Source organism: Salvia miltiorrhiza, chromosome 6 (genome assembly GCF_028751815.1).
Source record: "Salvia miltiorrhiza cultivar Shanhuang (shh) chromosome 6, IMPLAD_Smil_shh, whole genome shotgun sequence".
Taxonomy (NCBI): Eukaryota; Viridiplantae; Streptophyta; class Magnoliopsida; order Lamiales; family Lamiaceae; genus Salvia; species Salvia miltiorrhiza.
In genome coordinates this window covers 13,262,106-13,278,034 of record NC_080392.1, presented here as the reverse complement: position 1 = coordinate 13,278,034, position 15,929 = coordinate 13,262,106, and the positions used below count along the sequence as shown (strand labels likewise).

Genomic DNA, 15,929 nt, shown 5'->3' with positions numbered 1-15,929 from the left:
CCTAGCATTCGATTCAATGGCTTCCACAGTCTAAAAAGCGCTCTCTCTATCTCTGCCAAAAAAAATTTCTTTATTGCCAAAATGGGCATTCAATTAGTTCACTTTATATATGTGGTGTATGTGTGTATTGAGGGTCCATCGCAATATTCATGTATTAGACTCATTCGAATTATAAAGCCAAATTGAGTTTCAATAATACTGCCGTCGTTTAGTTTTAAAATGTTACCTGGAAGTGGTGATTCGCCCATGCTTAAGCCATGACTGCAATCAGCAGGGCTGAAAGGAGATGTGCAAACGAGCTAAAGAATGCGGTTTCTTACATACTGTCATACAACACTGTCACTGTGTCTTTCAAATTCTTTATTCGTTGATGATCAGATTTTTCTTGGATAGTTTTTGGATGCTACTCTTTTGTGAGGTGTTGAGTGTGCATTTCTGGGGTCCTTCCCCTTCCCTCGCTCGCTTGAGTTGTATTCCCCTAAATACTTTCTTAGGGTGTGTTTGCTTTTTATCCCTCTAAATGGAGAGATAATATAATGAGGTATAAATTTATCACTTAAAGTGAAGACCACATTTGTTATATCTTATTTGGTTTGAAGGATAATATATTTATTCACTCCTTATAAGGTGGTATAAAATTAAACCACCCTCTCTTAGGTATAATTAAAATTATCCATTTTCCAAGGGATAATGGGCTGCCCGAAAAATTATACAGCCTGCCCAAATTATTTTTATACATCAAAGCAAAACGAAGTATAAGGTGGTAAATGTAGCTTATCTCTCCCTTATACCTCAAGGCAAACACACCCACTATTTGATCAATTTAAAGAGAAACAGATTTTGGATAATTGATTAATGTTCTTGAATTCACGATTAAATCTATGAATTCACAACTTAATGTTCTTAAATTCACAATCAAATCTATGAATTAACAACTTAATGTTCTTGAATTCAAAACTAAAACTAGAATTCACAATCAACTCGATAAATTCACAACTTAATCGTTAGTGTTGGTTGCGAATTCGAATTTAAAAGCTCGAATTTGCAACTAGTTGTTTTGGTTGTGAATTCGAGTTTTAAAACTAGAATTCACAACCAGTTTGATGAATTCACAATTGAATTGCTAGTGTTAGTTGTGAAATCGAGTTTTAAAGTTCGAATTCACAACTAGAAATAATGATAGTCGTGAATTTGAGTTTTAAATCTTGAATTCACGACTAACAATATTTCTAGTTGTGAATTCAAGTTTTATCTTTGTTAAAAGGTGACTTCATATTCATTCACGTAACAGGGGCTTAAGTGAAAATATCTAAAGCTGGAGGAGTTCTTTGCAAATAGATAAGGAAAGCTGGAAATCTGTTATAACAGATTTCGGTTCAAGCAGCTAATTCTTGCGAGCTGCGTGGAGTTCAAGCCAGTAGTTAGTTTCTTCGACTGAAAAAAAGAAGAAGAGAAAACTAGTAAAACAGTAGCTAGAAGTTAGCTTGAGAGCTGTGAGTTTTCTTCTTTTATTGTTGAAGTGTAATATGTATTCTTCTTTATTCTTAGTGAAATCATTTGTAGCTGTGCTTTCGTGGATGTAGATCCTCTGAAATAGAACCACGTAAAAATTCTTGTGTCTTGATTGTGTTATCATTTTAGCATTCAAATTTTTATTCTTCAATTTCGATAAGTGATCAGTGTTTGAGTGTGTTTGGTGAGTTGTTTGAATGAGTTTTGGATTCTTGCTTGAATCAAGATTCATAACAAGCTTGAATTCACGACTAACACTAATTCTAATTATGAATTCAAACTTTAAAACTCGAATTCACAACCAACTTGGTTGTAAATTCGTGGATTTTTTAAATTTTTTATGTGAAGAGTAAAATGGTAAGTGTGACAATTTTTTATATTTTTTATTTTAGTGGACAATTTTTATTTTTACTATTCCAAAGTGGCTATTTTCAAAATCCACTAATTTATTTTCCATCCTTAAATATTTTTCATGGTATTAATTTTTGTAAAATCCTTATTTATGTTTAGTTTCCTTTCTCAATATATATTAAAACTATATTTTATTGTCATTTATCCTTCATGATAACATAAGTATGCAAAATCATAAATATAAAAAAAAGAGTATAAAATAAAATTACATAAAATTGAAATGATATAAAAATTATAATAAATAGTTTTCCTATATATTTATCATGTAATTTATGTTCTGGAAGTATTATGTAATGCAAATTTTTATCTCCCTTGGCTGTCTCCTGCTCATGTTATCTCTCGTCTCTAGCATCACCAGAGATAGGTTGCCACTGTTTCCCATTTTTAACCAAAGGCATTTGACTTCTATCTTGAACATCCTCTTCCACAACCGTCTTCTTAACGGAGATTTTCCGACACTTTTCGATGGGATGTCCTGTAAGTTTACATTTTGAGCAATAGTAAGGTAAATTCTCATACGTGAATTCAACATAGAACGAAAAAGAATCGTTATCAATTAAGAGAGTAGTAGGAAAGGATTTGGACATATCTAACTCAATAAGAAGGCGCGCGAACTGCCCAAAATCACGACGGGCCGAGGCTCCGTCAATTTTAATAGGATGACCAATGTACCGCCCAATCCCGGCTAGAATCTCAGGATGCCAATACTCAATTGGCAAATAATGTATCCTCACCCATACATTCGCCATGGAAGAATTCTCTTTAAATGGATCAAAGTGTTTGGACCATTCTCGAAGACGTACATGACCACAAGATAATTCCCAGACCGGCTTGGCTTTAGCACGAGTTTTGTCTTCAGGAGTCCGGAAAACCAGCGTATAATACCCTTTCCCAAGAGGAATAAGTTGCCACTCAGATTCTAATTTCCAAATTTTGTGAAGTTCTGCCTTGAGGAGCAATGCAGGTTGAGGTTTGTCTCCTTTACGAAGGAAAAGACGACCAATAATAGCATGAGAGAATTCCTTACTGACTTCTTGCGCATATAGGTGCTGTGGAACTTTTAAGGAGAACTGCTCTCTGTTCGCAATTATTTTCACCACGCCGCAAGTATACGGTGTAGTTGCAATATAAGGGAAGCAAGGTCGTATCCCACAAGGATTGGTGAATTCAAACTTCTAAATACTATTAATAAGTTGTTTTCAATCTATTTAGACAACCAAAGTTGAAGAGATATTGAGAACTAAAACAAAGCTAAATAAAGCAAGTAAATAAAATAACAACAAGATAAACTTAGTTAATAAATTGGGGAATGACTCGAAGGAAAGTTATCCTAGGGACTAGATTTCGATGGATCGTAATGAACTTCAATCTAAAGCAATATTAATCTTGATATGGCCTACTTATCTAGGGCGATCTCCCCACTAGTTTTAGCCCCCTCCCGGACGACTAAAACAGTAGATTACGGGTCATAATTGCCGTCCCCGGTCAATTTCTAACCTATAACTCCCAAGAGCACAAAAGATCAACAAGCCCTCACCCACCTCTCAACCTCCCGGTTTATTGAGATGATATGTATCAAACTCCTAATCTATTGTAATTATCCTCTCCCGATTCAAATCACAAATTAGAAATGCACAAAAGGTGGCCAACCAATCATACAAGAGATAAATCTAGGACTTGAAAAGATAACAATAAGCACAATCAAGATATATATTGAACAAAGAAATCAATCCATTACAAATCCATCTAATCTAATCCCTAAGATAAGAGATTTTAGCCAAGCATATTCATAATAAAAGCAAATCTCAAGTCATAAGAAAACATAAATAAAGATATAGAGAGATAGAGATTCATAGACAAATCCTATAATCTTGATCTTCAATCATGTAGTCTTGATGAGCTCCTTTCCAAGTCTTCCCCTTCTTTATTTGATTTTGGTGTTGTTTTTGTGTGTGGAAGAGAGAAAAAATGGTAGAGAATGGAGGCTAGGGTTTGGAATTGGAGAGAATTGGGGAAGATGGAGTGGGTGTGTGATGTGAATGAATGGGGAAAAAAAAAGAAAAATGGAGTTTTGAGGCTAAAATCGCGTTTGGGGTCCATTTGGGGGAGCCCCGCCCTTTTCCCGCGGTCACGGCCCGCGTCCGCGGCCTTCAAACGTGGGGGATGCTCAGGGGACCCGCGGTCCCGCCCCGCGGCCGCGGGTGGTGACCGCGGGTGTCTCCTGAGTCGGGAACAGCTGACCCGCGGTCTTACCCCGCGGCCGCGGGTGGTGACCGCGGGGTACTGGGCGTTTTGCACAGTCCGCTCGTTTTGCTCCGTTCTCCCTCGTCCGGACTCAGATTTGGTCGCCGTTTGCGCTCACGGATTCCTCTCGAGACGTACTTCGATCTCATGTCTTCAAAATCCTCCAATTAATTCTTGATTTTCCCTGAAATCACTCCAAAACTACACCAAGGAATTAAAACTCAACAAAACTCAAAATTGGGATACAAACACATATTAGCAATCAATTCATGGGGGAAAATGACAACAATTCATGCGATATTGAGGTACGAAAACCATGTTTGTCAACCCCCCCAAACTTAAAGCGTTGTTTGTCCCCAAACAACAAAGAGAAGAGAAATAAAAGATAACAAACATGTGAGAATGAATTGGTGTCATTTCAAGGGCTTCAATTTTTTCAAAATATTTCACTAGTGTATCACAAGTAGATATGCATTTCAAGAAGTCACAAGTGATAGTAAGTTCAACATTATAGCCTCCAAGCTTGAATCCTCACAAGGTGAATGTTTCAATGATGCACTCGACTCTCAAGTGTTTAGAATGGACGTGTTTACACTCAATTCGAAACAATGCATGCAATCTACCATAGGCTTGCCATTTGTCCTAACTCTCTATGCTTCAATGTGTTATAAATAGAGATCAAAAAGGGCTTTCATTGGGTTGTAATGAGGGCTCTTTGGTAAGGTGAGTAGTTTTTTTAGGCAAAGTGACTCATCCCACAATCTATCAATCACAATGAACAAATCAACTTCACCATTTCTCTTATCAATCAAAAACCAAAATCCCTACATTTCATCTTTTCATCCTTAGTGATATCTATCATGGCTATGATTCAAAAGGCAAATCACTCCCCTTTATGCTCTTTTATTCACATTCATTTTCATTTCTTTTTCTTTTTGAGCTCATAGGGGATTAGTGATTTTCACACAATCAAAGCTTGATAAGCAATTTCAATCATTTCCCAAACTTTTTTCTTCATCAAAGCAACCACTAACACTCTAAGTTCTACCCCTTTATCATTGGTTCATTCAAAGAAAGGCTACAAGGCACAAAAGGAGTAAACTAGGATCATATGAGAATTTGGCACAATTGGGGTCAAGTGGCTAACAAAGATGGCCTTAAATCACTTCAATATTAACAACACATCTACTTTTATTTTCAAGAGAGGACTCATGGCAAGTTCTAGAGACCAACATACATGCTCAATCGATTTACACTCAAGAACAAAATGAGATTGTGATAATATGACAATCAATGGCTCAAATCTTACAAGCTCATTATCAAGTTCTTGGAGGCAAAACATTTAACTCACTTGTCACAAGTTCAAACTTTTCATGCATAATCCACAAGTGATACACACAATTTCTTTTCAAAAGCAACATTCATATCATAAGCCCAACACACATTTCATCCAACTCATGTTTTTCAACAATCAAGCTCAAAAACAAAAGACAAGGAAAAGCTCAAAAACAGAGACAAAATCTCATTATTCGAAAACTAAACTAACTAAATAAATAAACAACGGATAAACGAGATAAGTAACCCATCTTCACCCTCCCCCCAAACTTATTTCACACAAAGGAGAAATAAGTTTGGATGAAGGACAAAATGGTTACTTGTCTCGTACTCACAAACGAGGTGGAGGCTTAGGCGGTGGCCATTTCTCATCAAATTTGCATGCTCCATCCACCGCGACCCAAAAATATGGTGGCTTTGCAATTCTTGAGACATCCCGGGCGTCATGGTAATCTCGTTCACCATCTAGAGTACCACCACACTCAAACAATTCCTTATTAGACAAATCAAAGTGAAAATCAAAAGATGAAGATAAATAAAAGTGAAAGAAGCAAGCCTTCATAGAATCGCCTGTGGCGAGGTAAGGATCGACAAAATTTTTGACTTTGCTTTCTTTAAAGCTTGTGAAATCTTCATCTTTTTGAAATTGTAGAGGTTGTGTCGGAAAAGTTGGGCTCTCGACTTCAAGGGGTTTGGAGAATTGATCCTCATCTTCTTCATACTCTTCTTCAACTTCTTGAGGCTCTTCACTTAGCATTGGCATTGGTTCCTCATACAAGGTTCCATTTTGAAGGCTAATGGCCATGCACAAATCATCAATTCGCTTTTGATTTTCCATAGTGGTAGCCAAAGACCTTCTTTGCTCTTCTAGCATAACCTCCGATTTTGCTAGACTTTTTTCTATCCAAGCTTGTGTAGCTATGAAGCATTGAAGGAGATCGTCTTTTGAATTTGATTTCTCCTCTTGATAGTATCGATTTCCCCCTTGGAAGCCTTCTTGAGTGGAATAAGAAATTTCATAATTCCAACTATTGAAATGGTCCTCATACTCCAATGGTGATTGCCACTCCATGGCATTGCACCCCATGTCATAAAAGTCACCATAGGAAGGTGTTGGTAGGAAGGCTTTTTGGATCATTGGTTGCCTACAATTTCTTTTGGCTTCCAAAACACGCAACTTAAGTTGCATCAACGCCAATTGTAGTTGAAGTTGCTCAACCAACTCATTCCTTCCATCATCCATTTTTGGTGCCGCTTTTACGGTTGTGGAGCAATTTTCTCTAACAAAAACAAATAAACATATAAATAAACAAACATAAAAACAATATCTAAATTAGATAAAAACAACTTTTCACAATATCAAAAGTAAAAACTCAACCAATCCCCGGCAACGGCGCCAAAAACTTGTTCGCAATTATTTTCACCACGCCGCAAGTATACGGTGTAGTTGCAATATAAGGGAAGCAAGGTCGTATCCCACAAGGATTGGTGAATTCAAACTTCTAAATACTATTAATAAGTTGTTTTCAATCTATTTAGACAACCAAAGTTGAAGAGATATTGAGAACTAAAACAAAGCTAAATAAAGCAAGTAAATAAAATAACAACAAGATAAACTTAGTTAATAAATTGGGGAATGACTCGAAGGAAAGTTATCCTAGGGACTAGATTTCGATGGATCGTAATGAACTTCAATCTAAAGCAATATTAATCTTGATATGGCCTACTTATCTAGGGCGATCTCCCCACTAGTTTTAGCCCCCTCCCGGACAACTAAAACAGTAGATTACGGGTCATAATTGCCGTCCCCGGTCAATTTCTAACCTATAACTCCCAAGAGCACAAAAGATCAACAAGCCCTCACCCACCTCTCAACCTCCCGGTTTATTGAGATGATATGTATCAAACTCCTAATCTATTGTAATTATCCTCTCCCGATTCAAATCACAAATTAGAAATGCACAAAAGGTGGCCAACCAATCATACAAGAGATAAATCTAGGACTTGAAAAGATAACAATAAGCACAATCAAGATATATATTGAACAAAGAAATCAATCCATTACAAATCCATCTAATCTAATCCCTAAGATAAGAGATTTTAGCCAAGCATATTCATAATAAAAGCAAATCTCAAGTCATAAGAAAACATAAATAAAGATATAGAGAGATAGAGATTCATAGACAAATCCTATAATCTTGATCTTCAATCATGTAGTCTTGATGAGCTCCTTTCCAAGTCTTCCCCTTCTTTATTTGATTTTGGTGTTGTTTTTGTGTGTGGAAGAGAGAAAAAATGGTAGAGAATGGAGGCTAGGGTTTGGAATTGGAGAGAATTGGGGAAGATGGAGTGGGTGTGTGATGTGAATGAATGGGGAAAAAAAAAGAAAAATGGAGTTTTGAGGCTAAAATCGCGTTTGGGGTCCATTTGGGGGAGCCCCGCCCTTTTCCCGCGGTCACGGCCCGCGTCCGCGGCCTTCAAACGTGGGGGATGCTCAGGGGACCCGCGGTCCCGCCCCGCGGCCGCGGGTGGTGACCGCGGGTGTCTCCTGAGTCGGGAACAGCTGACCCGCGGTCTTACCCCGCGGCCGCGGGTGGTGACCGCGGGGTACTGGGCGTTTTGCACAGTCCGCTCGTTTTGCTCCGTTCTCCCTCGTCCGGACTCAGATTTGGTCGCCGTTTGCGCTCACGGATTCCTCTCGAGACGTACTTCGATCTCATGTCTTCAAAATCCTCCAATTAATTCTTGATTTTCCCTGAAATCACTCCAAAACTACACCAAGGAATTAAAACTCAACAAAACTCAAAATTGGGATACAAACACATATTAGCAATCAATTCATGGGGGAAAATGACAACAATTCATGCGATATTGAGGTACGAAAACCATGTTTGTCACTCTCCCTCTTTGGTGGGACGTAATGAGTGAAACCGATGAGCAGGTAGGTCGGGACGTCTCGGTGGCCTGTTCATCGTGATATCAGCATACGATTTGGATTTGGGCATGTTATCAGCCCCCACATCCGAATCATTAGGGTTTGAGATAGCTGTGGCGTTGGGTATAGCAACTTCTCGTTCCTCCACAAAAGCAGAATCTGCTCCGTTACCGCCAGCCAAGCCCGCACCAGTCTTTGTGTAGTCATTCATCGGGGAATTATTGCAGGCAAAGTTGTTCGAAACTATTGGGAGATTCAGACCTCCCGGAGAAGTCATGTGGTACCAAAAAACTCCTGCAGCAAGAGCCAGAAAAGCAAACAGACAGCAGCTAAACAAGGGAGCAACGCATAGCAACTTTGGTGCAGGGGACGCCGGTCGCCGGGCTTGTGGCTAGCCGGTGCCGCGCAGACACAGAGGGACTGCAGCGAGCAGGTGTCGTAGTCAACGCCGGGTTCGCCGCGCTGGTGCTGCAGGAGCACCGGTCGCCGCGCTGCTGCTCTGCACCGGTCGCCGCTCTGCAAGTCGCCGATGCTGCTGGATCTGCCGGTCGCCGCGCTGCAAGTCGCCGCTGTGGCTGGACTGCTGGTCGCCGCTCTGCAGGTCGCTGCTGCTGCTGGATCGCCGGTCGCCGCTGCTGCTGGACTGCAAGTCGCCGCGCTACCGGTCGCCGCTGCTGCTTGTTCTGCCGGATCTGCCGGATCTGCAAGTCGCGCCGGATCTCAAAGAAGCATCGCGAATTTAGAGAATATATCGCTGTGTAGTTGCCCACCGGAATTTAGAGAATATATCGCTGGAGGAGAAGAGTCCGCGCCGCACCGGAAAGGAGGAGGCCAACCTCGTGACTCTGGCAGACACGCCGGAGAAGACGTCGCCGACGCCGAAAGGATGACCAAAATCTCCAATTCGGCGACTCTGTTCACAAACGCGTTCAAGAGAGAGAGAATTTCTTCAAAGGCAAAAAGATGTTCTCTTTAGCATACACATACTTTTGTTGTGGCCGGTTGAGGTGGGTTCGAGAAGCGACATACAGGTTTCCCCAGCTCGTTCGGACCCGGGATGTTACTCACTTCAGAAAAATGATCACCATAAACAGTTAAGCTTGCCGGTTTCGGCGTCGAACAACAGTTTTGCCCTGTTGGCTAACGAAGGCACTGAATTGCTTGAAGAACCGGAGCAGCAGCGGCGGGTACCTCTTTCTAGGGGTAAATCTTTGGATGATTCCAATTCTGCTGAACACTACGGCCCTGATAGGTTGGCCGAGTGTCTAAAACCTTGTAAAAACTCGGTGTTTGATCAGCCAGTCAACATTTCTGCGATCAATGATGGACATATCTCGGAAGAGGTTTCGGATGAGGATGAAGAAGTGAACTATGACAGCAGTGGGAAGTACGTTTCCACAACGGATGATATTGCTGTTAATAATGCCTTGAAAGCTCAAAGACTTGAGCAGATTTTGGCGATAGCTAAAGCGCCCATGCCAGAAACAGTTGCTCCTGCTAAGCGACGAGGAAGACCATCCAAACAGGACCAAGCTGCAAGGGCAGCGGAGAACACAGCAAACAGGCCAGCGGACACAAGCATTAAAAGTAGACTTCGTAACACGGGGGATACGTCGCGTACTTTTGTGATTGATACAAGTAATAGAGACAGCGCTCTAGCCATGGAGAGCGTCGCCAAAGAGAGCTGGGCGGAAGAGGTTGAAAGAAGCGGAGCTGCCTCCGCTAACATAAATTAATTCTGATGAATATTATTGCATGGAATGTCCGTGGTTTAACGGATGAATCCAAACGTCTGCTGAAGGAGCATTGTAATTCTTTTAGCCCGGTGGTGTTGGGCATTCTTGAACCGAAACGGGCGTTTCGGAAAGTTAGACAGAGTTACTGGCATTCGTTGAATCTTGTCCCGGTGCATCAAAACTGCCGGTCTCCTCGCTGTTCGAATATTTGGGTTTTTGTTCACTCTTCTGTTGTTACTAATGTTTTGTTCTCTTCTGATCAGGTGGTTGTGGTGGACTGCCTGTGGCATAGTTATGATTTTCGTATTGCTTTTGTTCATGGTTCGAATGACCAAAATGACCGCCGTGATCTCTGGCATGATCTTCTTCGTTTCGTTTCTGGAAAAATGGTTTTCATGGGCGATTTTAATGCGGTGAAAGGTGCTCATGAGCGTCTGAGTTTAGCTTCGCCACATAGAGGTTCTTGTGAGGAGTTTTGTGATTTTATTGATGACTCTGGCTTTATTGAATCCCCTACGGAGGGGCTTCGATTCACTTGGTCGGGACGTAGATTTTTACCACACCATGTGGAATCTGTTTTAGATCGTGCTTTGTTTTCGCAGGGTTTTGCTGATCTCTGGTCGTCGTTGGTTACTGCTGTCCTGCCTCGCCTAACTTCGGATCACTCTCCGTTGGTGTTGCAATGCAAATTGACAAACCCTACTGGTCGGAGGCCTTTCCGTTTTCTTAATATGTGGACCTTGCATCCGACCTTTCAGGAGCTGGTGGCGACATCTTGGAGGGAGACTGTCAGCACACGCTGCCCGATTTTATGTGTTATGTTGAAATTGAAAAGGCTTCGTAAGGAGATTGGGGTTTGGAATAAAGAGGTTTTTGGCAATGTGGATTCCTCCATTTCTTCTCTCATGAAACAGCTTGAGACTACTCAGGGGAAGATTTCTGCTTCTGGATATACGAACGATCTCTTTGATGAGGAGGTTAGTCTTCAGGCAAAGCTAAATGTATCATTGACACATAAGAACTGTTTGCTTCAGCAAAAAAGCCGTGCGAACTGGCTTCGGGATGGAGACAGGAATACTGAGTTTTTTCACCGTTTGACCAAGTTCAAGAAACGGAATGCGCCTTTCACTCGCCTCAAGATTGATGGTAGAGAGACTTATGATACCACTATTATTGAGAATCATATTATTGACCACTTTACGTCTCTTTTCGCTGATGATGGTCGACCTTCTGGAGATCAGTTAGAGATTGATGCGCTTTTTCAGTCGGGGGTGTCTGATGATCAGAATGCGCGGTTGGTGAGTATACCCGATGAGAGTGAAATTGCGGCGACGGTTTTTAATATGGATGCTTCAAGTGCTCCTGGCCCTGATGGTTTCTCTGGTAACTTCTTTCAAAGTTGCTGGGATGTGATTAAAGCGGATGTCATTGCGGCTGTTCAGAATTTCTTTCGCCATTCTTATTTACCTTCTGGGTGTAATTCCAGTACGATGATTTTGATTCCCAAGAAGGATTCAGTCGACACTGTTGCTGATCTTCGCCCGATTGTCCTTTCGAATTTCTTATTCAAGATTATCTCGAAGATTCTTGCCTCTCGTCTTGGCGTGGTGGCTGCGTCTCATGTTTCTGACAATCAATTCGGCTTTATTAGCGGGCGTAATATTCATGATTGCATCATGCTCAGCTCGGAAGGTTTCAACTGTATGAAACGCACGGACAGGGGACGTAATATGGCTTGTAAAGTTGACATCCGGAAAGCCTTTGATACTATTCGATGGGATTTTCCCCCTTGAAAGAAGGCGGCCTCGGCATTAGATCTTTTACGTTAATGAACAAATCTTATTTGATGAAGCTGGCTTGGAAGTTAATTCAGGGAACTGTTTGGGCGCATTCCATTCTGAGATCGAGATATCTAAACAATTTTGGGGTTGCAAAGGATTCGGTGTCGAACTCTTCTGTTTGGATTGGGATGAAAGAAGAAGTCAATCAGTTGGTGGATGATTCTTATGTTTGTATTGACCGTGGTGAGCATACTTACTTTTGGCGGGATGATTGGCTTGGGTACAAGCTTGTGGATAAACTTAAAATTCCGATATATATGCATGATTTTCTGAGCTTCTCGGTTAGTGATTATTTTTATGATGGTGTTTGGCATTTCACGACATCCTTTGTTTCTCGTTTTCCTGATATTGTGGATGATATTCTGCGTATTCCGATGGGCGGCCAGAGGGATACGAGATATTGGAAACAGTCGGTTAAGGGTGAGGTTTCGGCCTCTTTGGCTTTTTCTAATATTTGCCATCGTTTTCCTGCTGTTAGCTGGGGCAAATGGATCTGGGAGGACTTTATTCCGATGAGGCGATCTATTCTCTGTTGGCGTGTCCTCCATGGGCGCTTGCCTACTATTGATGTTCTGATCCGACAAGGGTTAATTGCGCCCAATGCTTGTTCTTTGTGTCTCCAAGATAGTGAGACGATTTCGCATGTGCTTTGGGAGTGCTCGTGTGTTCGCCCTATTTGGACTGATTTTTTAGGTTGGTTTGGTAAAGAGAATCTCTTGGGGTGCATGGATATTCATTCCTTCTTAGTTCTGGCTTGGAATCTCTCTTGGAGTTCCCAAATTGGTTCCTTTTGGAAGGCGGGAATTATCACTCTGATGTGGCGTATCTGGTCGGGACGCAATGCGCTTATTTTTGAGGATTTGTGCTTTGATAGACGTGCGGTTTTGGCCTTTGTCAAGGCTTACTTTATGGAGATTGATGGGGTTTTCCGGAAGTTGGGTAATATTTCTAATTCTTGGGCTGACTATTCGATCACTCGTGCGATTGGGGTGAGGAGCCGTGCTGCTCCTCCCCCCTGTATGGTGGAGGTTCACTGGTGGCCTCCCGTTGGTCAATGGATTAAAGTTAATACAGATGGCTCGGCGGCGGGAGCTCCTGGAGTTATTGCTGCGGGTGGGGTTTTTCGAGACAAGTGGTCTCATGTCCGAGGTTGTTTTCATTTTAAAGGCGGCAACGGCTTTGCTTTCGAGGCGGAATTGTTGGCTGTGATCTATGCTATTCACATTGCTCATACCCGAGGCTGGCGGCATCTGTGGGTTGAGGCTGACTCTATGTATGTGGTTCACCTTTTGTATTCTCGCTCGAGTGATGTTCCTTGGAGATTTAGGGCGTTTTGGCAGCATACTCTTCGCCTGCTTCGGGATTTTTCTTTGATGGTCTCGCATATTTACCGTGAGGGTAATCAACCGGCAGATATTATGGCCAATGATGATCGGCAGGAAGGCTGGTGGCCTTTTGCGATTGAGGAGATTAGGATTGCGGTTGCAAGGGATATGTCGACGCATAGTCATATCCGTATGGTTATATAAGCAGTTTCGTTGGTTCCCTTAGGCTTTGGTTGGGTTGTTTTCTTTGTTGTTGGTCTCCTGTTTTCTTTCTTGGTTCTTCTTCTTCCGGTTTTCTTGAGCCGAGCTTCTTAGGGGTGATGGTTAGGCCGGAACTCCTGAAGTTGTCTCTTCCCGCTCCTGAACCGAATGTGAGTCTTTCACGAGTACTCTTTTTCCTTCTAAGGTCTCTTCTTCTTAGAAGGTTTTAATGAGGCTCGGTCTTTTGTTTGCTCTCTTTTGCGCTTTCTTGGATGTTTTGTACTCTTTTTCTTTTCCATTAATACAAGCCTTATTCTCATCATGTAATGCAAATTTTTATATTGTTGGGATAAATTGATCATTTTAATTTGCGATTGATGAGGAGTAATATGTGCAGAATAGAGAAAGGATATAAATCAGAGGAATCATCCTCGCCAGAGGAATCATACTGGTCAGAAGAATCATTCTTACCAGAGGGATTTCATCCATCAAAGACAACTCATCTACCAGAAGAATGGCTCTTGCCAGAGAAGTCACCCTCGTCAGAGAAGTCATCCACACCAGAGAAGTCCTCCACGCCAGAGAGGTCCTCCACGACAGAGAAGTCCTCCACGACAGAGAAGTCCTCCATGCCAGAGAAGTCATCCACGTCAGAGAAGTCTTCCACGCCAGAGAAATCCTCCACGCCAGAGAAGTTATCCCCACCAGAGAGATCACCTCCATCAGAGGTATCGCCAGAAACGCGGAAGACTTCCCGCGTGAAGATGAAATTCCGGATATACCCTTCGACCACGCCGAATACATGCGCTTACACCAATTTTACCATTTTACCCTTCCCTGTACTCTATAAATAGACCTCATACTCGTGCATTGTATTTATGCTATCATTCGCTTTTGAATACAACAGTTATATTTTGCTCTCGTGCTCAATTCTCCGATTGTTACTTTGCTCTTTCCGATCAACTTTACTAGGTATAGTTTATGCTTTTCACCTCGTAGTTTAGGTGTTGGTTTCGTGAAATACCAACTGGCGCCGTCTGTGGGAAGGCTACTGAGCTAGGATGTGAGATCACGGTCGCCGGCGTACGCAGATCTGAAATTCCAATCGGATTTGCGGGCGTTGGCACCAATCGAGCCGATAATTCGGACACCCAGCTGTTTTTGATCGGTTAATTGCGTCTTCCGGGTTAATATGCTGTTAATCTGCTATGATTTGCGTTGATTTATGTTTTTGGTGCATGGGGAAAGGTGGCGACGGGCATAAGTCATGAATCGGGGAATTCTACGTTTATTTACCGTTTGTTTGGGTTAGTTGTTTACGGACGAAGGGTTTTCTTGTAGAATTGATGTTTTCTTCACTGATCTAATGTTTTATAGGGGAAAATGGTGGTGTGAGGCTCTGTTTTGATTATGTTGGGTGCTTTTTTCTTACGGATCTAGTGTTTCGCATCGATGAATGGTGGATTGACCTTTTGTCTCTGATATCTTGAGTTTATGCTGTTAGTATACGGGTGTTTTACGTATAAACGTGATAGTTGTGGATGATCTTCATGTTTTCTCCGATAATCTTAGAATTATGCTTGTGGGCTGTTGAGTATTACTCTGTTTTTGGGAGGATGTGGGGTTTTGTTGTTAATTAGGGGCTTCGCACTGATGAAAGATTGTTTAGCACTTTGTCTCTTCTTTCATGGACCTTTTTGCTGTTAATTCATGGGTTTTGCACCGATTAATACGTCGGTTAATGCTTTGTTGTTATTGTAGTGGGGTTTGTGCCGCTGATGGGTGGATAATTTGTGTTTAAAAGGAATAATTACGGATGTCCTTCATGCTTGCTTAGACTAACTTTCGCCCTATGCATTGAATACTGCCTTATGCTGTTAATTTGGTTGATTGCCGCGATAATCCTGTTGTTTATAGGCTTTGTGATGATTATAGGACATGATCGTGTTAATCTTGGGTTATGATGTTTGTTTCCTTACATAGCTCTTGTTTATCTATCATTTCTAACGAATTGCGCTGACAAGCCTTTTGATGGTTGTTTTGGTTTTCTTGGTGCTCTATTTTTTTCCGTCGGTTCTTAATGCGGTTTCACCGGGGGAAAAACTCCGCTACGCGGGTTCTGTTCTTTAGATTTATGCCTTGGTTATTTCCCAGTGCATAAGCGTTACCTTGAGGGGAATTTCTTAACGGTCTCTGTACCGGTATCGGGGATTTCTTATTGGATTTCTTATATCGGGACTTCAATCCGTAAATGGGGGATTTATGCTTTCGTCGCTGGGATTTTTCTCTCACTCTGTTTATATGCAGGTACCATGGGATCCTCTGATGCTCACCGGAACTTGGAGAAGGAGTTTGACTCCGCTGCTGTCACTACTGAGGTGCCTACCTC

At 41.7% G+C, this 15,929-nt stretch overlaps 1 protein-coding gene across 1 annotated transcript; it reads right to left on the bottom strand.

Annotated features, from left to right (window-relative positions):
- Positions 1 to 2,255: 2,255 nt before the first annotated feature.
- LOC130990516 (uncharacterized) lies at positions 2,256 to 8,714 on the bottom strand. The gene is made up of 2 exons (XM_057914745.1): positions 8,491 to 8,714; positions 2,256 to 3,000 (listed from the first exon to the last, which is right to left on the bottom strand). The coding sequence occupies exons 1-2, from the start codon at positions 8,712 to 8,714 to the stop codon at positions 2,256 to 2,258; spliced, it is 969 nt and encodes a 322-aa protein (XP_057770728.1).
- Between the last annotated feature and the right edge of the window lie 7,215 nt (positions 8,715 to 15,929).